A 24,236-nucleotide genomic window follows, 5' to 3' on the forward strand; every position below is an offset into this window, starting at 1 on the left:
AATGAGGACAATATTAATTTTTCTATTATCGCTATTGTGAAGTTTACACATACACCCTATTGATATGGGGGAAAGGTTACCGCAAAAGCGACCAACTTTGATTGAGGTTGAGGAAAGCTAATTCTACGCATGGCATGCAAACAATAACGGGAGTCCTCAGTTTAGCTGAGGGTTATAATCGATGCTTCACTATTCCCCCATCGCGTTATCTCGCGTTTCCACGCTTTGTTAGGGACACCTATTGCATTACGTGTGTTGTATACTCTTGGTGTGACATTCTAATGTACGCGTGTAGTGTTTGTAGTATTATTTGGCCCAACATAGGGTTATAAAGGCTACGGAGTCATCACTTCAACTTTACATGCCTAGGAAATTTTCCGACCTGTCTGAACTGCGGGAAAAATTACATTTAGGCTATTCATCGATAATTGGAAAAAAAAGAGAAAAGAAAAAGCTTTAACTCTCGGAGTGCGCTAGCTTTGTTTGAGCATCTTATGTCTAGATGGCCGAGATCGTTCTTTCCTTGGAGCTTGCGGATCCTTTAAATATATGCCACAAGTAGCGCATCTGTAGCTCCACATTGAAAAGCACGCAATTTTAAAGATGTTACTATTAATAAAAAGTGTAGTCACTAAATAATGGTAAGCCAATCGCTAATAATAAAACCTATGATAACTTGCTTTCACCGTCATAGCTGCGATTCATGCAATTATATTGTGCTGCGCAGTTAACGGTCACTAATCATCGCTCCACAGATTGAATTCACAAGACTTATGTTTTGACAGGATAGTTTTCCATTGGGCGCACTCTTTCAGCAATATTTAGCTTGCCATGATTATTCAGCGGTGCTCGTTAGGTAGCACCACTAAGGTGTACTAACTGCTCTCCTAATAGAGGCGAACATGACACTTCATCTTCTTCAGTGACGCAGTGCTTACGGCGTACTGCGGCTGCGCACGAGGTCACTGGTTTGGTTGCCGGCGACGGTGGCCACATTTCAATGAGGACGAAATGAAGAACGCTCGTGTACTGAGATTTAGGTGCCTGTAAATAACGTCCTTTTCTGCATAAACAAAGGAACGACTAAGTTTTCTCATAATACCTTAACAAAAAAAAACTGAGGTTTCCAATTCCACCGGGGAACGCATCGCACTGGTGGCTTGAAGGATTGGATTCGAGATCACTTTCCGTGCTACCGTGAAATAAGTTGTACTATAGAGTGTTTACGAACATGTGTCCATACATAACTGAAAGCAAAAGAAAAAGGAAAGTAGACTTGTAGCACTGTAAGAGCTCATTTCGCTCTTTTCAACGAGCTAGCATGCTCCTTGATGAAAGGTTTGAGACCTCGGGCCATGTTTCGCTGGGGCCATGTTTTGTCAGCGAAACACCAAAGTATGTTCGAGATAGGGCACAGATTCATGCTTCTTTTCTCTGGAAAAGGGCATGTAGTGGTACTTCACCGAGAATTTCTTTCTCGATTTTATATCTTACTACAGCGAACGCAAGCAGACATGTCGAGGACGAGATTAACTTTCTCAAAAACATGTTTGAAAAGCAGTGAACGAAAACAAATTGGCTACACGCAGAGACAGGCTCCTAACCCGACCATGTACGCCTTGCAGTGCCTGTTGTTTTAGAACTTATAGCGCTGGATTATTGTTTTCCGAAGGACATTCTCTGACTCGGCAAGAATGAATAAATATAGAAACAAGTATGGGCGACATGTGTCATCCGCCGTGTTTCTTTTGAGTCTTGTTTGTCGTCCTTAGCGCAAAGCAGCCGATCTCGTCGGCGGTTTATTGTTAGCTATAGAAGGGCTGGGTACGAACTTTTACTTGATGCGTATTTTTATGCACCGTTGTCCCTCTTCCATTTCTTATAAGTCTTTCAGTTTTGTTGTAAATCTATATTTATAGCTTTTTATTGCGTGTATGGTGTTTATGGCGGAGTGGATTAGCAAGAGAGGACAAAATACGGAAAGGAACGTTTATAATTGTGTTAGCGCATGCACTTCGCTGATAGTTTAGACTTAAATAGCCGTCTGATGTTCGATAGAGAGATAGAGAAAGATTTTATTTCTGAGCTGGTGCGTTCTATTCTGCTACACTGCACTGGGGAGGCGGGAACGGGAGTGAAAGTATTGGCATGGATTAGGATGAGCACGTCTCATCTTAAGTCTTAACGCTAGATTACAGCTGCTATGCAAGCTGTGCGCTTCTATAAGCATGGAAATTTCAGAGAACTCTCGTTTTCACGGGGCACTCAGGAATACGTGATAATCATTCTGTACTTTTTCCATCTGTGCGTTATTGACTCTAAAATCAATTGCCTAGTTTCCCGGCTAACAGTTGTGCGTACTTAAAAGGTGACGAGCTTTCCGGTGAGTATGAACGTCGAGACATTTTGTTTAGGATTCACAGAGCGCTACAGCCTTCAATAATTTTATGTCTGCTCTCTGAGTGCTCCGTTTCTGTTATCCAAGATGTGTTAGTGCAGCTGCAGCCAATCGTAGATGTACGGTCTCTGCAAACATATGAAAATTAAGAAAGCGAGAAAAAGCATCCCTCAATTATTTTGATTAGACCAACGCTCCTACAATGGCTTTGTAGCTGTTACTTTAATAACACTTGTTTGTAATGCAATTGACTCTGTACACGTGGGCAAGAGAAAGGGGGACATTGTTCTGCATTCTGTTTTAATAACGTCAAATAGTGTAGTTATTCATTCTATTTATCTGTTTTCCTTACTCCGCGTGAGGCAGTAGGCTAACACTCTTGTAAAAGTCTCGCATGGGTTATAGAAACCTCGGTTAATCACGAGTTACTTTTTTGTTGTTTCATGGTGCTGGCCCTCCCGCCTACATTTGCGTTTGGGATGACATACGTATCGAGATTATGTGCCCTCTCATTTTATATGCAGTTATTCGGAAGCGCATGTGCCGTCTCTTCGTTCGACTATGGTAACAAGTCATTTGTGTAGTGGGAGAAATAGGGTTGTTACTGCTTACTGCCTTCATCGCGCCCCTCCTCCAAGTTACCGTTCGCCTCCCCCAAGTGGTCCTTCTACTTCCTGCCGAACTAGTTTTCTTTTAAATACGGTTAGCATTGTTTGCCTACTTAAGACATTTTGAGCCTATCTAATTATCTAGCCTCTTGGGCCTACCCAGTGGTCTTAATTGTCCTGTAACACAGTGATTCAGGAGTCAAATAACCTAGTGGTCCAAGCTCGGACCACCATGTATGTGTTCTTGGTCATCTTTCTCGCTCCATTGTCCAGGGAAAACATGGGGAAGGCGGGAGATGGAAACTCAAGATGGTGAACAGAACGAGAACAAGGGGAAAGCAGGATCCAACGTTTCGACAAGTGGACTTTTCTTCGTTGCCTTGAAGGAGACAAGGGCACTTTTCAAAAATATGGCTCCTGCTTTCACATTGTTCTCGTTTTGCTCTTCGCTCCATTGTCGTAATTCGAGCTTCATGACCTGAATGTCGTCATGTCGTCGTCGTCACACCATCTACAAAGAGCCAGTGGTTCGATCCTTCTTATAGTTGGACCATGTTTTTTGCTTACTTTGTGCGGCAAGGAATGAAACTAATGCCGAACGCATGGGACACGACGTACCTAGGCATCACGCTCGTCAACATGAACCGACTTGTCCGTCGGGTGCGTGCGACGGTATTATGCGCGGAATGTGCAAATCTTACTCCCCTCTTTACGACGCTCTACCCCTCTACGCCAGGGCTGTGTTCCCTCCCGTGCCCCTCCGTACGCGTCCGGACAAGGTGCTCAACCAAGAGGCAGCAGAGAATTAGGATGCCAGGATGGTGAAGGGCATGAGAAAGCTAGCGAGCCGCCAGATGTGGTCGCATCTTCACTTCCCTTGCGTGCAAATGCACGCACGCTGGACGCGATTATATTTATTTTTCCTTAGAGCGCACCGGTCACACGTAACAATGTATTAAACTTCTGTTATTTGTTTTCACATCACTTCGTCTCCTCTGCTTAACCCTTTCCGATGATCAACCAGGTTCGAGCTACGCTGTTGAAGGTTCACAAAACAGCGTCCCCTTGAAAGCCACTAAGTATGTGCTCCTAGTAGTGAGGTCGTCGTCCTTGCATCATAGTCCTTATAAAGCTTCGTAATTCGACTCACCATGCCGTTGTCGTGGCGCCATCGTCATCATACAGTCGTCATGCATTCGTCGTGAAACCTTCGGCGTGATACCATCGAGGTAACTTGCTGGTCTACGTCACTACAACTTCGTTATTTACCTTTGCTCATGCTGTTGTAGTCATTGCGTCGTCTTCATGCGTGCGTTGGTATACAGTCATCGTGATACCATCGTATCCATTCTACCGTTGCCATTCTGTCTTCATCGTGTCGTTGTAATCACGCCATTATTGTAACACTGCAGTCATCGTACCATTTCCGTCATGTCGTCGACACGCCTCCTACGCCAATCCAGTGGCCCAACTTGTCATATAGATTTGAGCACAGGGCTATGATGCCGTTGTTGCCATAGCATCATCGTCGTTGCACTTTTGTCATAGGACTATAGTCATGCCGTCGTCCTTACATCATTGTCTTCATACAGTCGTTGTGTATTCATATTCATAGCGTCGTCGTGATGCCATCAGGGTCGTTCTATTCTCGTAACTTCCGGCATTTTCATCCGATGTTTCGTTGCCTCGCCGTCTTCGTCATACGCTGATTTTCATCCCGTTGTCAAGCCATCGTCTTCATGGCGTCGTTCGCGCACACTCGTTGAGATGCCATCGCGGTCGTACCATGATCGTCAGTCTAACTTTGCCATCCCACTGTCATCATGCGGTCATGGTCACACCACCGTCGTAACACAGTCGACGTCATGCCGATGTCCTCATGGTGTTTTCATTTGCGTTGTCGTCATGCCGCCGTCATCATATCGCCTTCGTCGTTTCATGAACCTAATTCCTCCTTCAGCATACTTTGCAACCCTGCTGTCGTCTTTCAATCACGAATATTCCACTTTATTGTTGCCATCGTCGTATCGCGTTTTCATCAGACAGTCACTCTCATGCATTCGTCGTTATACCGTCGTCTTCATGCCGTGTGTGGTCGTGCCATTAACGCCATTCCAGCTTCATTATTCATTGGCCGTCATATTGTCATCGCCACGACATCGTCATCAGAAGATCGCCGTAGTCTCATTGTCACCATGTCGTCATTATACCATCGTCATCATTTGAGGATACACATCTCATTGTGACCATTTCACTTTTGTCGTTGCGTCGACGTTATTCCACCTTCGTCATCCATCATCTTCATAAAGTAGTGGTCATGCCACTGTGTTCATGTGCGACAATGCAAGCGTCAGTCATAGTAAAGCGGGCCGATTCCGAAGAGAATGTATGCCACAGGTAGCCGAAGCAAAGTAAGTATGATGATGACCAGGGGATATTTTATATAAACTTGACTACGGGAATAGGATGCGTCGCTACATTTCTTTATGCTAATTGTGTTGCTGTCGACATTCATCATTAGATCGGTCCTGCCGTAATTTTTTTTATTTTTTCATTTAGTAGCCTTATGGCCTGTAAATATAGAGTTCGTGGTTAGATGGTTTGCGGTTACATCAGGAGTTATCATACACTTGTCCCTTCGAGACGTGAACCTGCTGTTTGGTATCTTTATTGTTGCATTATTTTACTATGCCCGCTCCCATTTGTCACCGCGCTTTTCCCGGGTCGATCCCTTCAATGACAAAGAATCTTGTAACATATTTAAAAAAATTAATTATTTACTGCGCAAACAACGATAAAATAATGGAAAAGAACCACCTTACGAAAATGCGCATTCACAACTGCGTCCTCGTCACTTTTTTTTTCAAGAGAAAGCTTTACTGGCCGCGAAATTGCGATTTCGCCGTGGCGGTGCTCCGAGGAGGCACATGACGTCGAAACGTGTACCTCGCCGCGGATATTTCTCTCTCTCTCTCGCTCCCTAGTCACTACTGCACATGCGCCACTAGTAGCACCGAGCCACAGGTGTTCCGCCACTGCGCAACGCAGCGCCTTTCCGCTGCCGCCGTATGGTATGACGTCATACCGCGTTCCTCGTCGTTGCGCTCGCCTCCGCTCGCTTCGCAACCTGCGTCGCATGCATGATAACATATCGCATGATTGAAAAGGAGAGCTCGCGTGCGCCGCAACCACAGTTGAGGCGGCAGTATGGACGGCGACAATCCTGATAAGCAAGAGGAGGCCTGAAATCGACATCGGAACGAGATGAAGAGGAAACGAATCGCCCAGGAAACAGACGAACAGCGCGCCGAACGACTGGCTAAACGCCGCAACGTAGCTAGACAACCAGACTAAACTGGACTTACAATCAAGATTAACCAAGGCTAACCAATGCTATGCCTTAGCTTTCGCTATGTTTATCCTGGCATAGCCAAGCTAAGCCACTGCCAATTTTTGTTTTGCTGGGCCATGTTCTTGGTGAAAGTTTTTTCTTTGTATTAGCAATCTGGCACGACATTACATTCAATTTTTTTGGCATTCGTCTGCGCTGCCTTGCATGTAGATATATCTTTTGATAAATCTACGTCACACCTGTTTTCTACCTCAAGCGCACATGCAGTGTTTTGATTTACTTCTGCTCATGATTCACTGGTTCTTGCTTTTCTGGAAGAAGTTTCGACTCGTCATGGAGCGTGCTAGTCTTTTTTTTAATTATTGCTATATGGTATTGAGGAGATATTGTCGCCTTTGATTCACATCTTCACTCCTTTTCACATAGGGATTAAAAAAAAACGAATAAATCGTAACAAAAGCAGTGAAATCAACAAAACAAATTCCGGTAACATAAGTACACATATGTCCCACTATAAACGAAAGACAACTCCAAATCATAAAGACACAAATTCCAGTCACGTAAGTAGACCAATGCTACCATAAAACTGAAAGTCAAATCAGAAACCCACCACAGAGAATCCAGGGATTCCAAGCACAAACAGCTTCGCTGTAGAATGTTTGTAAAGTGAAACTGACATGCCAGAGAACTGTTCTTGGAGCCAACAAAGATGACGGCGCCAAGTGAAGGCTATGCTACTAAGCCATCTCAGCTGCTCTGGCTCTCTGCAGGACCTTTATCCGAAGGCTGCTTTCACCTTCTTGCATAGCGCAGAACACAAGCAGCATTGCACAGTCACACACCAACAGCATGGGTCTTTGAACCAAGAACGTTCGTTGCGACTCTTGTAGTCTGAAAAACCTTGGCCTTGAATTCCCTTCAGGCCTAATGAGCACGCCCGCAATGTGCGCTCTGAAATTCGTCAAGGTCGCTAGCTGTATACAAAAGCCACATGTACATATCAACGACTTAATTCAGCATTGTTTTCTACGAAAGAACATGGTACTGACATTACGGTTCCGTAGGTAGCTACTAGCTTCACGTAAGCTTATAACTGGAAAGTATTGGTATTGCAGCAATAAGCGCAGGAGTACTGCATAGAATTTCATTATGCATGTTGCCTTTTACTTTTAACACATCTATTTGTTGTCATTGTATGTCCCGCGGTACATATGAAGCAACAAGTTGTAGAGCATGCTGGCGTGCTCTTTGAGTATTATCATCTCTCACCGATACTGCGAAGTGCGTTGAAGCACTGTCGTTGCAATCTATATGTACGCGATATAATGCGTGCTTTTCGAAGTGCGTGGTAATAAAGATGGTGCTTGCTAGCCTCTAGAAACATAAGGTAAATGTCTCGTGTGGTGCGCTAACATGCGTTATATGTCGTTGGCGGCTGAGGCTGAAGTGTGTTTGAAAAAAATTAGGCAGGGGCTGCCGTAAGCAAGGCTGCTTACGTGGGGGAATTCGAAATTATCATACCATTTCTAGACCTCGCAACGTCGTGAACCCATTCATTGCACTCATGAACGCATGCACTTCATGGTAGCTTGCGTAACAGTCATCTTTACCGGAAAGTGTATGCGGGGAGCGATGCGTGCTTCGCATTGCATGTAGACGTAGATGCGCCTTATCCTCAATCTTTTTGTTCAGATTCTTGTTTTAAGCTTGTACTTTATTGAAATACATGTTGTTGTACTTGTTTCATGCGGGGTTCGAAAGAAAGTATGCAGTTTGCTTCACTTTGCTGAGTGTTTATAGCTTCTGCATGCGGCGGTATGATCCATTGATAATGATAGTTTTCTGTCGACGTTACGCCATGAAGAAGTATCAGGATCCTAGCCATAGAGAGCTTCGCCGTAAAAATGTGGATAGAAACATTTGGAAACATCGTAAGCTATAATCGCAGGAGGGATTAAAGGCGTAGGCACAGGAAATGTGATGTTCCAGCAGAGAAGACAAATCAGAGGCCCTAGCTGAAAAATAAGTGATGGCTCCAAAAGATTAGCACATTTAAATAAATCAGAAGGTGTTACTTGTATTTTATTATTCTGATGCGCGCTGCGTGATCTTTGTCTGGCAGCATACATATGCACAAAAAACACGACTCGAGGAGTCGACGGACCGGTGAGGCTGTCGCGAAACCCGCGGACATTTCTGCTGTTTTCCACTGGCAAGTACAGGGATGCAGGGGGCCTAGGGTTCCTCCCCTCCTCCACCACAATTGTCGCCTCTCCGTAACACGTTGGCATTTCTGCGCCGACAACCTATACTGCGCGGATTATGAGCATCCTCTTTCTCTTTCCCCATTTCTCACATATGTTAAAGTGAAGCTTTCCTTGATTCCTCCTTCGACTTTCCCACTGGTGCCGCTGCTGCTGCTGCTTTCTGGCACACCGCTTCGGGAGGTGTTTCAGAGCGTGTGTATACATGACAGGAGAGCGACAGAGAAAAAAAGACAGCGCGAGAAATTCATTTGGACCTTTCCACCACCTTGAATGTGCACAACGGCCTCTGGAGCTCCCTGGGCGTCGCTACATTATCCTTTCGACAGCTGTGATTATCCGGGATCCCCGGAAAAGCATTGCAGAAATTGCAGTGCTTACCTTTCTACTAGCGTGCAAGTTCATTGAGAAGCTAAATAGAATGGTAGAGAGGATCGGGAGAGGAAGCAGAGAATGGGCAGAATCGACGCAGTCGCGAAACGACTGAATAACAGCCGTGCCACTCTTCGCTCGTAGTTCCCATACAAGGAAGGGGGCGGGCGGGGGGAGGTGACGTGAGAAAGTAAGCAAACACTACTGCTATGCACACGACAGTGGTTGTGGGCAAACGAGATAAATCCAAGTTCGCGGCATGGTACGGTACGTTTCTGCTATTTCTGAAAAATAAAGACCAGGCAGACCCACATTAAAGCGCACCGCAGGCTCTAGGCGACACTGCGGAAGCGGACACACGTCAAATCAACACTTCTGTACCCGTCGCGGTAGCTTGGCGGTTATGATATTGTTCCAGGTCGCAGGTTTGGTTCCAATTGCGGCAGGCGCGTTTCGACGGGGGCGAAATCAAAAAACACTCGTGCATTTAGCTTTTGGTATACGTTAAACAAGACTACGGCGCCAAATTTAATCGGGAGTCCGTCACTACGGCGTGCCCCATAATGCGATTGTGCTTTAGGCACGTACAGCCCCATAATTCAATGCAAGTTTAATACTTCTGCCATGGTATTAGGGGCCATAAGAGGTAATGAATATGCTCAATCCTTTCAGCGGTTACGAAGTATGGTGTACAACAAGGCCTCAGGCAAGCACCTGACTCTTTGTGTTCGGTGTTCTACGCGGGAAAACAGTAGTCGAGCACGCAGGGTAACGCGTAACATCAACTCACCACACTCATGTTCTACTAAACATTGAACAAATTTAACATTCACCGTCAACATCACCGCTAATTATCATCACTCAAAGCAAATAACACAGAAAGCTTCGCTTACATCGATTACCACATTGCGTCGGATCCACACAATTCTTTACGAGGGGCTTCAATATTGCTAGCTTAGACCTAGCCCTGCTCCTTTCCTCCTTTAAACAAGATAACAATGAACAACTCACCTGAGCAGACGCATGCTTAAGCAGATGACACAACAGATGATGCAAGTCCCATAAGTGAACGGCATCACTCAAATTTGAACATGGCCCGTAGGTGTAGCTTGCTGGCAAAATCACAAACATTTCACCGAAGTGAACAGGGTGAGAACGGCAGCGCATTCAACTTTCCGCTTACTTGGCCTCTTTATTTGATTACTGGGGAGAGCGGTGTGTCACAACATCGCGCTGCCGCTCTCCCCCCTTTTCATGACATACTAGCTAGCCCAAACCGCTAGGATATTAAGTTTACTTTTTATTGCTTGGTTGCTCACTATTCACTTCCCTAGGTATTGGATTCCAGGCAACGATCTTTCATCCTAGCGAACACACATATGGCCAAGTTTTTGTAAGTTGGCGATAATGACTTTTATTTCTAGTGATTTTCTTTTACTTTTTACACACATTTTCATATCTTTTTAAATAAAGACCTGTAACAATAAATTAGAAGTGTGAGGCCAATCAGCCTACGCACATTTACCTGTACACAAATCGACGATGACTGAAGTGGTTGGTAAAGGCTGTGCCACCTGGGACCAATTCCCTAGAGCGGTGTGTCAATCCTCACAATAAGACAATACGTAGAGCTGAGTCCAGTGATATGCTTGGAAATGGCCAGCAGTGGGTGGCTGTTGACAGGCGATTGGAATAATCACCACCGAATGCGCTGAATTTCAACACACTCAAAAATAGTTGTGTTCGCGTCCACGCGTGCACGTCGACGGTGAAACCTTCACAGATGTTTCACGTAACGTAAGCACACGCGCGCATATATACACGCACACACTCGTGCACCCTATGAACGTACAGCTGCCTCTTCATGAAGTGAGTCTCGTTGCATGGCACTTCATATTTGGCACATATCACATGGTCTTGCATAATTTGCTTCTCCCGTAAGCGGAGAAGCTCTTTTTTTCTCGGCGACTGAAAGGACTGCTACGAAGGTCACACCAAAGGCTGGCACTAGAGCGCTTTCCATAAGTTTCTTTGCATCCGTATGTGGCAGGATATCGCTTAGTTATTCCGTTGGAAGGTCGTCACTGTTTGTCGAAAGCACAGGAGCACATTAGCTGAAGAAAGGACACGTTTCGCGTAGATCCCTGATGCAGGAGTCCACTGAAATGACAAAGCATAAGGAAGAAGTGAAAGGTTACGTCATTTCTCACATATATATTAATGGCCTTCCAACTTCACTTATGATCCAACATGCAATTTTATACAAATGATTGCATTTAATAGCGACCACTAAGAAATGCATTAGACTTCTCCACTCGTCACGATGACATCCTGCAAATGCAGGCATGGTGCAACGAATGCTTCAAGCCCCTCGACGGAAGTGCTCACACTCGTGTTTTCATTGTCGTCGTGATTATGTAGTCTCATCCTACTTTTTAGCAACTTTACTCTAATACAGGGCGAGATATTTAAATACCTAGGAGTGCGTACCCCTTATGATTTATCTTTAACCCATGATACTAATCAGTTAACTAATTCCTGTAATCGCTTGCTAAATTATCTGTGTCGTGCCTTGTCCTCAGCATCTCGCTCAGTCAAACTTCTTGCGGATAAAACCTGTGGTATAAAGCTTAAAAACAGGGATAAGGTGCCTCAGCAAGGCTGGCCAACGTTTTGATAGGAGCCATAATTCGATCTAAAATGTAATGTGCATGTGCTATTTATAATAATCATCAGGTTAACGTGATTAATACCGTTGAATTGGTCCAGAACCAAGCTGCCAGGTTCATTCCTTCTGAGTAATTTCATAACATACGTATCCCATCTTTAAAATTCCAGTTGTGCCTTACCTCGCCCTCTTACAACGCAAAACTGTCCGTCTTTATTCATTTTCAGGTTTTTTTCATTCACCACTATGAGGTAACCAAGTCATCAAGCCAGCCTATCGCCTCTACCACCTGACTTATCCCAGTGCGCTGCATACAACACGTACCCATTGCACTACGGATTAACCTTATTTTCTTCTGGACACAGCCCGGGGTTAGAATCTAACGTCTTTTATTTCTAACATCTCCCTGATGACCAACATTCTTCTTTTCTAAGCTGCAGGTCACGTTTCAAGTCATTTCAAGTCATTCAAGTCGTTTCAAACCTGACCAGTCAATTTCCTGCGCACCCACCACTCATGTAATGTCGCGTTTCTGGGACTCCTGAGGTATTGTGAATAAATGAGTGAATAAATAAATGCATGTTGGGATCATGAAGGTGAAAAAGAATCTTGCTAACACATGAGCATTTTACTCGTGCTAATCCTTTGGTTCCCATTTCTTAATCTCATTAGAACGAATGACAGTCGTCTGTATAGATGATAAAATATAGAGTTGTCATTTTCAATGCCTGCGCTTCTAACGTAGAGACCTGTACAGAGCTGTAACTCGTGGACGAAAAGCAATAAAACGCTTAGTATACTACAATCCACTGACTGTTCTCAGACACTCAACGTTCAATTCCGAATCGTCTGCCTTGAACCATGAGCACAAGTGCTCCTCGTAAGCACGCATAAACATCTATGGTTCAGCTATAGCTATTGCCGCTCCTACCATAATAAAAAAGCGTTACATTGTATGAGAAACTACAAATACATACATTTGAACGAGTAACTTTCCCGGTTGAGCGTTTTCGTAACGTCAACTAAGATATAAACAATTAGCGCAGCAAGCGTAAACGAATGTTCAGTGGTATCCATGCTGTACATTCAAATATTTGTAAGCAACTAATTTCGAGGTATTTCCTCGAGTTACACCTGCTACTCGCTTTAGTGACTTATAAGTCTTATGATTTTCACTTTTCGATTTATTTTGGTGATACCTTGTTGCGGCATCCAACAACTTGTTGCAAATTTTCAATGAAGTATTTATAGATATACATGCATTCCGGTATTACAATAATCTGTCTTAGCGAAAGGCCTTTTTTTCTCGCCACTCTGAAAACAGACAGTTCAAGAAACTTGACCAATTCTTCGCCTATTGCCAGGATTTGAATCACCAGTTGCGCATCATCCTGCAGTGGAACGGGTGACATCCGCTGTCGAAGAAACTTACTGTGCACGAGATTAGATTTGCAAAGTTGTCAGAAACAAAATTGCATGTATGTTTAGAATATATTTTTCTACTTGCTCCTGCACCAACCGACGGCTCTCATAGGCCGTCGTGTACATAAAGACTGTGCGTAAAGCAACTCTTGATTTAATAGGAAGTATTGTATTGCGCCTACGTTTCCGGCCGTCCCCGTAATGTTTCGTATAAAGTCCAAGTGCGATAACCCCGTGGCCGCGCGCCGTATGCTGTGTGTGCGAGTGAAAGCGCACGAGGGGCGCCAGGGATAGTGGCTCGATTTCGCGCGCACAATGGAGTCAGGCGGGGACGAAGCGTGTCATCTTCCGTCATCGCGCGCAACAACGCACCGAGGCGTGGTAGGGGGTAGGTTAGTAGGCATTTTACTGTGGCGGCGGCTGCGTATGGCGGGCTGAACGCGACTTCGGGGGCCGTATCTTGATAGCAATCTGCGATGGGGGCACAGGCTAGGTTCACCGAGAGCTGACAGCTTGTGTGCGGTGTGTTCTCGCTGCTTGATTCGCGTTGAAGCGAGAGGCAGCACGAAGATAAATTTGCTCGCTGCTGCTGCCGCGCTTCCTCGTGCCATTGTTTTGACAGCCAGTGTTCGCAGTCATCGAATTAATTGTGTTCACGTGTGCTTGTGCGTGCGTGATACTGTGCTTTTTAACTTAGTTTTTAAGCGAAGGTTTCCAAGTTTACACAGCCTATAAAATTACCATCCTTATTTCGTACAGCTGTATAATAATTCGCTACCGCGCTCGATGCGTCGCCTTTAGGCTGCTTTTTTTGTTTCTTTGTTCACCTTACGTTGGCGTGAGCCCCATAGTTTTCTTGTCGTTTCTAGATAATTCTGTAGACACGCTGCTTCTGTGGCAGGATTGGGTGAGGATTCTGTCATTACTGCAGACTTCAACCCATTGGTTCCCTTCTCAGCTTAAAAACGTCATCTGGTTGTGAACGTAATGGTTACAGGGAAGAAAACTGCTTGCATAGGGACCTTAAAAGAAACCGATTCGGTGCTAAAAGCTGCCTGTACTAATGCTGTGCAGCCTGAAAAAACACTTGAGAAGGTAGAAGTGCTAACTGGTCGTAATTATTGCGGTGCCAGCAACGTTTATATTACAGGTATTCAGAGGCAAAACACCTTCGACTTAAACAATCAGCTCCAAGCATTTTAAAAGATTGCTTTTGAAAGTCAACTCGCACAACAAAATCAGCGGTTAAGTCACTGAACCCACGCAAGTCAATTTAGCTGACAATTACATTACGTTTCCGTTGCAAACATTTCTAGAAGCACCAGAGGAAGCTGACTGCTTACATATAGTACGGCATGAACAGCAGTAGATCATTAAAATCTGTGCTCTTGCAGCCATCGTCCTCGCTTACACGTAGAAGAGTGTAATCCCTCTCGCGTCCTTCAAAGATACTCAGCACAACATTGCGCAAATTATTCCTGACATGCAATCCCAGGCGCTGCCTTTGGGCACGCACTAACAATCTGGTGTTGAACGCCCAGTTGCTGCGTTTATGAGATATAATTGTAATATCTTTACGTCCAAATGTCTAAGCTGTAGGTCGAGCATTCTTTTAAGCACTGGTTCTATATATATGCTGCATGTATACAAGCCTTGCCCTCTCAACAAGGTTCTATCTACATACGACGAACAGAGATGTTTAGTTATAGAGAAGGAGTGGTATTTCTCACAAGAACTAAAGCGGATCTTGAAGGGCGATACAGTGGAGAGATCCAAATAAGTGTTTGCCATATTTTGCATCTGGATTAAATTTTCTACAAAAGAATTTTAAAGAGAAGCTTTGCTTGCTTCTTCTCCCGACTTTCCGGCCGCTGCTGCTGCTTTTGTGGTCTTGGCGAGAGTGCCGCTAGGTTTCTTGCAAAATTCCGAGATGGCGTACACCTCCGTGCCTCCCGGCTGGTGCCTCCGCGGCAGCTTTCACTGCTTGTCCGTATCGTGCGTGCTGTGCTTGCATTCCTATGCGATGAAAATGCATGCGCTGGGCTGTGGAGGTCGTGAGCTGGACTGTGATAGTGTCAACATTACAATCGTCCATAGTCTGAAGAGAGCGCGTGCAGCTGGCGTCTCAACAGCGTGCTGGCCACGTATGCAAAAGAGCACGTAAAACACGCGCCAGCAAAGTGGCTCCAAAGCGCCCACTCAGCGTCGAGGACACCCAGGCCCGGAAGAAGCGTCGCGCGGAACAGGAGCGTCTTCGCTAGGCAGCTACACGTGGTGCAGACCGTGAATATATATTGACTCAAAGACGTGAGGCAAGAGAACGACGCGTGGCGGCCATGAAATACTACGAGTGTCGGGCGCTCCACTGCCAGAACTGAGAACAGTGCAACAAGAACGCGTGGCGGTCATGGAAGACAAGAAGCGTGGTGAGCACCACGGCCAGAAGCGACAAGCAGAACAATATTTATCATCAACGAAAGCAAACAGCAGCAAAACCTTGGCTTACATCGCTTACATCGATTCCCATAGTGAGTGGGATTCGCATATTTTTTTTTCCATATCTCCTACATCGAGGCTAGGCACAGTTTGTAGAAATAAAAGTGGTTTTTAAAGAAAGAAATGCACTCAGGTGATTGCTCGTTCAATGCATTCACTCCTGTACTAAAGTCAGCTATTCTTTACGAATGTATCCACAGCTTTTTACAGCTCTGCAGACGCTGGGTCCTCGATGTGTGCCCGGTGTATTAGACGCACGCTTTCCTGCCTTCAAAATTAAAGCCCATTTATTGCTTGCTTTTTTTTTATATTCACACATGAAGTTTACTGTGACTTACCATCGTTCTTGTGCATAGGTGAGCTATTTTCAGCGTGCCGTATTGCTCCCTCCCATGGAATCTTCTGACTAGGTAGGCTAAAGGACAACGGCTGAATCTGGGAATGAGATTCTGCAAACTGTGAGAACAATGCATACCATCGATACTCTGCGCCGGTAAACGTATTATTAGACTTTCTTCCTTAGTCGCAATCATTTGAAACTGTTCTTATTTTCTTTACACTTACCATTATTCTTCACTTGATGAAGTAGCGTTTTGCTTCTATGTTGATGTATGTGCGCGACATCGTTATCTTCGTGGTGACGCAGCCGCCACGGACTTTTGTTTTCACCACCTTCACAATAAAAGAGAGTCATTCTAGCAACGAGCTATAAATGATCATTTCCATTATATGACGATCTGTTATGACCTATTTAAGAGCATTTTTCTGAGTCCTTGATTTTTTTCAACAAGAGTGCTCTAGCTGCAAGTTTTTTTTTTTTAGCGATGGTGTTGAGTTACAGCGCGCCATGAAAAAGCATAAGCGTGCTGATTTTTTTAGGAGACGTCCTAACTTAAAGCACGTTCTATATAAAAACAGCAAGAAACTTACCTCGCCTTGCTGCTGGGCGTTCTGTCACGATGGTTGAACCGTCGACTCGATGATCAGCAATTTTTGCTGCCTTCGAAAGTGCCCTAGCAAAGTCCACTTCATTGTAGATAGAGTCATCGTATGAACTTCTCCCGCTAGAGCAGCCACTTGTACAGGAGCTGTTGCTCTGCTCAGCTGCACTCGCCCATGAAGGAGCTGCGTTATAGGCCAGTGCAAATGTGCAAATTTTCAGGCCACTCTGCTAGGATCTTTTAAGCAAGCAATCATAACAATCATTTTTAGTGCAGGAATACCACACTGTGTGGTGAACACATCATACACAACTAAACCCTATAATGCATCACTGAAGTAAAGTGACCGCGCAAAGTGCCGTAATTATTCCGGCTGTAAATAAGCATTCTTGCAATAGAGTGCCGGGGTGCATATTTACATATTATTCCGCGGTAGCTATCATAGAACGGACGCTCAAAGCACGTTCGCGCTGTCACCAATGGCACACCCATCGTCGTGCTGTCGCGCTATCGACGGCGCATGCGTCGCTCGCGCACCAAACATTACAGGCTCTCGAGAAAGCCGGAGTGTGTTTGGCTGCCTAAATAACGAAGCGAAGTGGACGCGCCACCGAGGCTCCGCTAATTCGGCTCACTGGCGGAAGCCGTAGGGCGTTGTGGTTTCCGCTGGTGCGATGGACGTTTTGCGCACGCATGTTATGAGTACACCAGCGTTCCTGCTGAGAGGCTGCGTGTATGATACTGATACATTGTAGAGGCTGACGGATTTATTTTTATGCTGTGATAATTGTTGGTTGGTTTGCGGAGAGTATGGTGCGGACGGTGAGTAGCCGGAGGTGTGGCGCCAATAGAAAGAAGGGGAGAGATCTGTTCAGCTATATTGGTTAGTTGGCGCAAGAGACGACGTCACAAGATGAAGTGGACTTGCGTGACACAGGGCCGAGAGTTGACGCAAGCATTTACGTTATCACATTTCGGTGTGTGAGTGAACGCAAAAGATTCATTTTCACCTACTCCAACCGTGTGTAGAATCTGCGAAATCTTTCGGCATTTGCAAGGTTTAAACAAGGTCGTCTAACGGTGTGGAAATTGCCGAGGTTGAACCTCTGCACACTTTTTGGTTGCGTGAGCAGCCGCATGTTGGTCGGAAAAAGGAACGCGCCCTTTCAATGCGCAACGTATCTCAATAAACTCCGACGATGCCTGTGCATACGCTATCTACTTGAGGTGTCAATAGTTCTTAATAGCGGCAATGGTAAAGGACCACATATACTGATAATGCCGGTTGTACCAGCCTGATCATCCGGGCAGCATGTATCAGCGAAGGCGTTCAGAACGTCAGCCTTTCCATGCGGGTGCTGCTTTCCGAATTTATTTCACTAGACACTGCTTACGCAGACCTTGGTTTCCATGTGCAGTGTGATAGCGTTGAGAGGGCGGAAGCCCCTTCCATCGAGATTTTTCACCAAACCTCACAGGGTTTTCTGTTTTGTAAATCATACCGACTAGCTGTGGCCTAAATAGCGCAGCCAGAATGACGTCGCAGAGAAGCTCCCTTTCATTTATTCTCAGTGCTGGATTCTATGCAACTAACGTTTAATAGGCTTCAGGCTTGTGTGATATAGCCGTATGGCCAGGCCATGTCGGAACAGTCGAGTTACGCATTTGCCATAAATGCTCGTCGAAACACCACTTATGGTAAAAACGTGATTACCATCGGCCTCCTAACATTTTTAACATGCTACCGAAACACATTTTAGTAATAAACAGGGAGATGTAGCTTTCGCGTACTTCAAGTGCTCCCTGAAATAACATTTCATATTAGGAGTCCTTACCCTGGCTTGACACACAATCTGTGTCCCCAGCCAAGCTGGACTGTAGTGACGGTCTTCGTGACATGTCCTCCGTATCTGAATCCGCATCGGCCTCCTGGTAAATATGACCTGAGAAAGGGAAGACTGGTTAAGGTCAGAAACGAGAGGTCCAATACATCGGTAAAATGAGGTCAGCAAGGTTTAGGAGAGCAGGTAAATTAACCGTTCACCGCACGATCTAATCAACAAAGGCAAACCTCGAAAAAAATAAAATAAGCTGGATGTATTTTTATGGTTTCAGGTTTCTTCGTTGTACGTTATGTACTGCGTGCACAATATTGTGAGTATGCACTAATTCACACTGTCAATAGGTCTTCCCAACACAATTCAAGTAAAAATTACCACTACCGTACAAAGATTCATCTAGTTATGCCAGTGGTGTATTTAGCTCATGCCGACACATAATTTGTAGCTGGCTAGAGCGGCAGACCGCATTAGGCGATAGTGAATAGTGTCACTGACCATTGAGGTTCCTCAACTGTGCTCTTGATTCCTTTGCGAGACCCAAGGACGGAGGGTCGCTGTCTAGTGATGGTATGGATGATTGCGCTCCCAAGTCCATGAGAGCGCTGCTGAATAATTCCTGTCGTCGACAGTCTTGCGCCTGCAACAATTTCAACAAAAATATTGGTCTCTGAGGCAAAAAAAGAATGGCTCTCTTCGAAGAGGGTTGAACAGAACCTCACTGAGTTGTTTATGAACTCTCGAAAGGAGTCCTTCGGCGAGAGTGCTCGAAGTCGCGGCAGTTAACGCGCCCCTCTGAGGTGCCAAAATGCGTGAGCGCCACTGAGTTGAAGCTGCAAAAACAGGACTTTTGTGCATCACCCCTTTGTTTACAAGAGTGCTGTTATGCGATGTAGAGTTTTTGAAAAATGAAAGCCAAGCAAAATCTTATTGTTTTCTTCGCCTAATGGATGAAGTGGGACTGCAGGTCAGCAACATGCAGGTCGCGCGTGCAAGCGCTTGCGCATCCTCAACTCCTGACTTCAAACTTGGCAGTCATATCAGAACTTCTACTGCAGAGAAAAGAAGCGCGATATGCAAGTGCCATTCCTTTTACTTCAACGTTGAGTGAACTAGTGAAGGAGGCAGTACTCGCTGCATCAGAGTTGAATGGGCCTAAAGACTACCTGGGGCTCCGCGCGAGCTCAAAAAGAAAAGTAAAGCACCCACCGCTTCCTCTCCTGCACTGGTATTTATAAATGCGGCTGTGGCTGTTCTGAGGTGCTCAATCGACAATCTAGCTGATAAGGTATTCAAAAATTAAAAAAAATTATGGGGTTTTACGTGCCAAAACCACTTTCTGATTATGAGGCACGCCGCAGTAGAGGACTCGGGAAATTTTGACCGCCTGGGGTTCTTTAACGTGCACCTAAATCTAAGTACACAGGTGTTTTCGCATTTCATCCCCATGAGGGAGCCAGCGCTATGGAGAACGCACCCGCACGCACGCACACACACATGCACACACACACACACAGGCGAAAAAAGAAGCAGTATAAATATTGGAAATTGATTGCACTGATAAAAAAAGTTTCCGTCGAAAGTGCTCTGAACAGAAAGCAGATTGAGAAAACGCTTACTTTTTGCATAATCTGTATATCATGGAGCGATGGTTCTCTGAAGGATGCAGGAGTATACGGTCGAGACCCCGCCTCGCTAGGTGGCTTCTCTGGTGGAGGAGGAATGATTTCTGACCAATTCATCACAGGTAACTTAGCGAAAACTCCACCTCGTGAAATTTTTAAACGACTCTTTTTCGTAGGCATCCCATATTCACCTGAAAAACAACGAGGACAATTTCGAGGCGCTGTTGTTGGACAAAGCAAATGTCCTTGTTCTTATACAAAAACAATGTCATTCACAATTCATAAATTTACAGCAATGCTAATCGCGCATTAGCGATATGAAACATTTAAACAATTTCACCGGTTCTCTGGAGAAATAGGTCTTGTTTCTGCTTTTTTGAATAAATGAACTAATCATATATACGAGCAAGGCCAGAGATTTCAGCGCTACACTCATGGTCGTCTTAGCATATAAATTAACACTAAACGTAAGTTGTAGGGTTCTCAAAGTTGGTTTACAAATACGATTATCGGTAGGCATCTTGATCAATATATTCAATGAGATGTTCCTGTGTGTATCGCGTGAGAATAACGCAGCGGAATGACAATTGTTTTAGCGCTTGACCGTTTGTGCTTGGAAACCTAATGACCAAACCTCGGTGTGGGCTATGACCCGATCCACTGCCAAACATTCACGCGAGAGATCTTCAGACAATGTATTTATCCGCGTGAAAATATGCCATGTAAGCGACGCGAAAGATCAAGTTCTTCATACTGAAGTGGCGCTTCCTTGACTTCCAGAGCTGCGCTTCGAGACAGTGGACGTTGTGCGTATTGAGCTGCAGTTTGCACAGTAACCAGGTTACCGAGCAGTAGTTGAATTAAAGCGGTTTACATTCCTGCTTCTTTTTTGCTGTCGTTTCTATCTGTTCTGCTAGGTGCTATCGGCGTCAGATGAAGCGCGAACAGTGGATCGCCTGGCCGAAGCATGACTAGACGCATGGTGCGGGCCATTGAGTCACCGCCATTGAAAGTCGCGTATCCATCTTGACATTTGACAGCACTTAACGATGATGCTCCCCTTATACGGCAATATTTTAATTTATTTGCCGCTTTCCGTTTAGTTGAAAGCGCGAAAATAAATATCAAAGGAGAGTCTGAAATAGCCCCGTTTAGGACCGGTATTGTCTCACAGTGCTGCAAAACTGTATCTGCTACCGGCGTCAAATGAAACGCGAACAACGGTGCGTGTGGTACAGTTTTGCGCTTTCATTATTACTGCGCAGTCATCTTTTCTCGTTTTCAGATGAACGAGAATGAGAACAGGAACGAAAATATTGCAGTATAGCTGGTGCATTATCGCGCTGTTAGGTCAAACCGGATGTACGTACCTGTCACTGGTGATGACTAAATGGCGTGCCCTGCACTTTCAGTTATGCTTCGGCCATACATTGCCCGGTTCGCTTTTAAGTTAACGCCCATAGTACCTCCAGGCAAGGAGATCTACATTTAAAAGTGTGCCATTTTCTAACTTCGCTGGCCTTGAGGTACTATACATATAATATGCGTACTTCGGCGAAGACGAACAAAAGAAGCAGAAAACACATTTGTTTCCTCGACGCTCTTGCCTCTGAGGCTCGGCGACACATATCTTGTTCTCTACATTCACGATCGTGCTGAGTCATACATAAACCAAAAATATAATTTAGTTTCCTGATCGAATCACTCATCACAGCGCATGCTCCTTATTCTGCCTAAATAAAAGTGACTAAACAAAAACAAATGAAATACTCACCTCCTGTGTAACTACCTGACTCGCTTCCTGGACTAGCAAGTCTGTTTTCTCTCAGCAGCCGATCTGAGGCGCCGTCTACAATCGGTAATAAGAGAAGACTATATTCAGCAAAACAATCTTGCTAACCTCATTGATGACGAAATTGCACTTGCACAAGCAGAAGCGCGAAAACAGTGTCTCGCAGGTACCTTCGCTGGCGTGCCTCATTTCGAGGTCTGAAGATTTTCCAGACTTTCTGCTCCCTTCTGTCGGCGAGCGTCCCCTGCTAGCGTCTGTGCTCTATGGAAAAGATGAAAGTTCACTCTCAATCTGCTGCCTTTTTCAAACGTAGGCTGCAAGTTATTTCATTTTGTTGGTTCGGGAAATGAGATGTCTCAACGTACTTTTCTATGATTGAGTGATGGCCCAAGTAAAACATAAATCAATGGACTGTAATCAAGGTACGCAAAATTTACTTGGTCTGCACGTAGTATCTGCAACGTTAACAATATTATTATGGGTTTGAAAGCAACTAGTAAAATTTCATTGGTGTAACAGTGGCCTTATATTGTAAATGGAACGTAGACCATCTTGATTGCATCTACTTATAAGCCTAAGTACCCGCCAAAGGCATGCTTTTATAACATTTAAGAATGTGACACTAAGCATGGAGGATATGCTACTAATCTTTTGTTCCAGGCAACCGTTCTTTGTGTCGCTGATAAAGGAACAATTTATCATTCATAATGGTAACAGCGCGATGAAAGCTACGACGGAGTGAAAGGACACAGGACGAGCGCCTTTCACTCCGTCGTCCTTTTGATCGCGCTGTTACCATTATGAATGTATAATAACTCGCCCAAATTTCCACTTATCAACTTATCAAATTTCCACAAACAACTTATCAAGCCATGTGCACGTGACAAAGTTTTTACGATTTCATATGCATTGAGTGAGCGCTTTGGTGCAATTAGGCAGCAATGAAGACTGAAAATTTGTGCATGAAAAAATTTGTAAGCAGCAATATTGCTTCACTTACTGAAGCGTTCCGGCTCTTCTGAAACGAAGACTTTATCAATGTGGTGGTGGCATACGGCTCTAGGACCGAGCGGGCATCCTTCTTGTTGAAAGTTGTCAAATTGTGACCGTCTACTTCTGCGTACTCAGGTGCATTCATGTCGCAATTTAAAGTTGCATAGACGCTGTAAGACAAGCAAAATATGGTTAGAGAAGTAGTCATTAAACGCCTATAAACTGCAGCACTTGAATCCATATTTACGGTAAGTCTAGATTGTCTTGTCAGTATGCAAAAAGAAAAAAAAATGGTGTCGGAAGTAGCTTAAGCCCATTATTGTTTCAGTTCCACTTTCGATTTCCAAACCGTGCGCTTCTCGCCTCCCTGCTGGATTTAAGCATGAGCTTCATAGTTACTACTCATCGTAAATATGAGCATGGGCTGAAACAAACAAATGAGCCCTCCAGACATCTGTACTGCGAGGAACCTCTAAGGAAAGGAAAACATTGTGAATGACATCATTTTCTTCTAAGGAATATTAACTACATTTTGCAGCAGGTAAAAGAGGCAATGCCGAAGCAGTCCTTCAAAAACTTTATTTTGTTGTGCACGAAAACTCTGGCAGGCTTTGGAAGTTGCGACCGGCGACTCAACGGGACCGATGCGATCGCTTTATTAACCAATTTAATTGTCTGTGCTATGATTGTTGCTTTCGACGATCAATACTGCTTTGTGTTGTCATGTGCAAACCTCCAGGTTAAATCCATTGGCAAAACGACTGCTGACGTTTAGCCCTAGTGCTGCGAACCATAAATTTTTTTTCTTGTAGCTAAGCTATTTTCTCCTAATTTCTCCCTATATCTCTGGAAAGCTGCCATGGTTGGCGCCGGTGCATGTTGAGAGCACCGCACGCCTACCGGGGTGGCAACTTCAGCGAATGCTGCGTCTAGGAAGCGGACTGGCTTCCAGAGCAACCCAGACAGCGAAGACACCAGTGTACGCTCGTTCAGCAGTGAGAACGTCTGTGATTATGACTTCTAGCTTGTGTGGAGCCGCAATACAAGGCGAAAAAACACCAGGGCCTCGATGACTTGGAGCCCGCCGGCTATAGGACCAACTCGGAATACGGCAGTCAGTACAGTTCCATTTTTGCCAGAAATCGCTACCGACAACCTGAAGTGACTCAACAGACGGTCTGTCTCAGTGAAACATGAAGCTGTGGCGTCAAACTATGTCGCAGATGTCACAGAAAATGTGTTGGCTATTGACGTTACGGATGCGACTGCATGGAGCACTTTGAGCAATGTTACAGTTCGCATATCCCCTGGAAGGTGGTTCCATTGCTGGTGTCAACTACGACGTGGAGGTCTCCATCACCAGCGCGGACTTCGCGATTCTAGTGAAGCCAGCCGTTGATGGCGTCGTCACAGCACATCTATCTCGCCTCGGCACATCACACTGAGTGAAAATAATGTCCCAGGGCG

At 45.0% G+C, this 24,236-nt stretch overlaps 1 protein-coding gene across 1 annotated transcript in view; it reads right to left on the reverse strand.

Annotated features, from left to right (window-relative positions):
• Positions 1–10,424: 10,424 nt before the first annotated feature.
• The window catches only part of LOC142583195 (roundabout homolog 1-like), a 187,070-nt gene continuing 173,258 nt past the window's right edge, over positions 10,425–24,236 (reverse strand). Inside the window, exons 17-26 of the mRNA XM_075693552.1 lie at positions 22,777–22,939; positions 21,947–22,037; positions 21,759–21,833; positions 19,979–20,175; positions 18,858–18,999; positions 18,357–18,464; positions 16,511–16,705; positions 16,145–16,252; positions 15,919–16,036; positions 10,425–11,154 (exon numbers count right to left, since the gene is read on the reverse strand). Of these exons, the coding sequence (XP_075549667.1) occupies positions 15,996–16,036; positions 16,145–16,252; positions 16,511–16,705; positions 18,357–18,464; positions 18,858–18,999; positions 19,979–20,175; positions 21,759–21,833; positions 21,947–22,037; positions 22,777–22,939 (1,120 nt within the window). The 3' untranslated portion in view covers positions 10,425–11,154; positions 15,919–15,995. The remainder of the gene's footprint in view (positions 11,155–15,918; positions 16,037–16,144; positions 16,253–16,510; positions 16,706–18,356; positions 18,465–18,857; positions 19,000–19,978; positions 20,176–21,758; positions 21,834–21,946; positions 22,038–22,776; positions 22,940–24,236) is intronic.

This window comes from Dermacentor variabilis, chromosome 5, assembly GCF_050947875.1.
Source record: "Dermacentor variabilis isolate Ectoservices chromosome 5, ASM5094787v1, whole genome shotgun sequence".
Classification (NCBI taxonomy): domain Eukaryota; kingdom Metazoa; phylum Arthropoda; class Arachnida; order Ixodida; family Ixodidae; genus Dermacentor; species Dermacentor variabilis.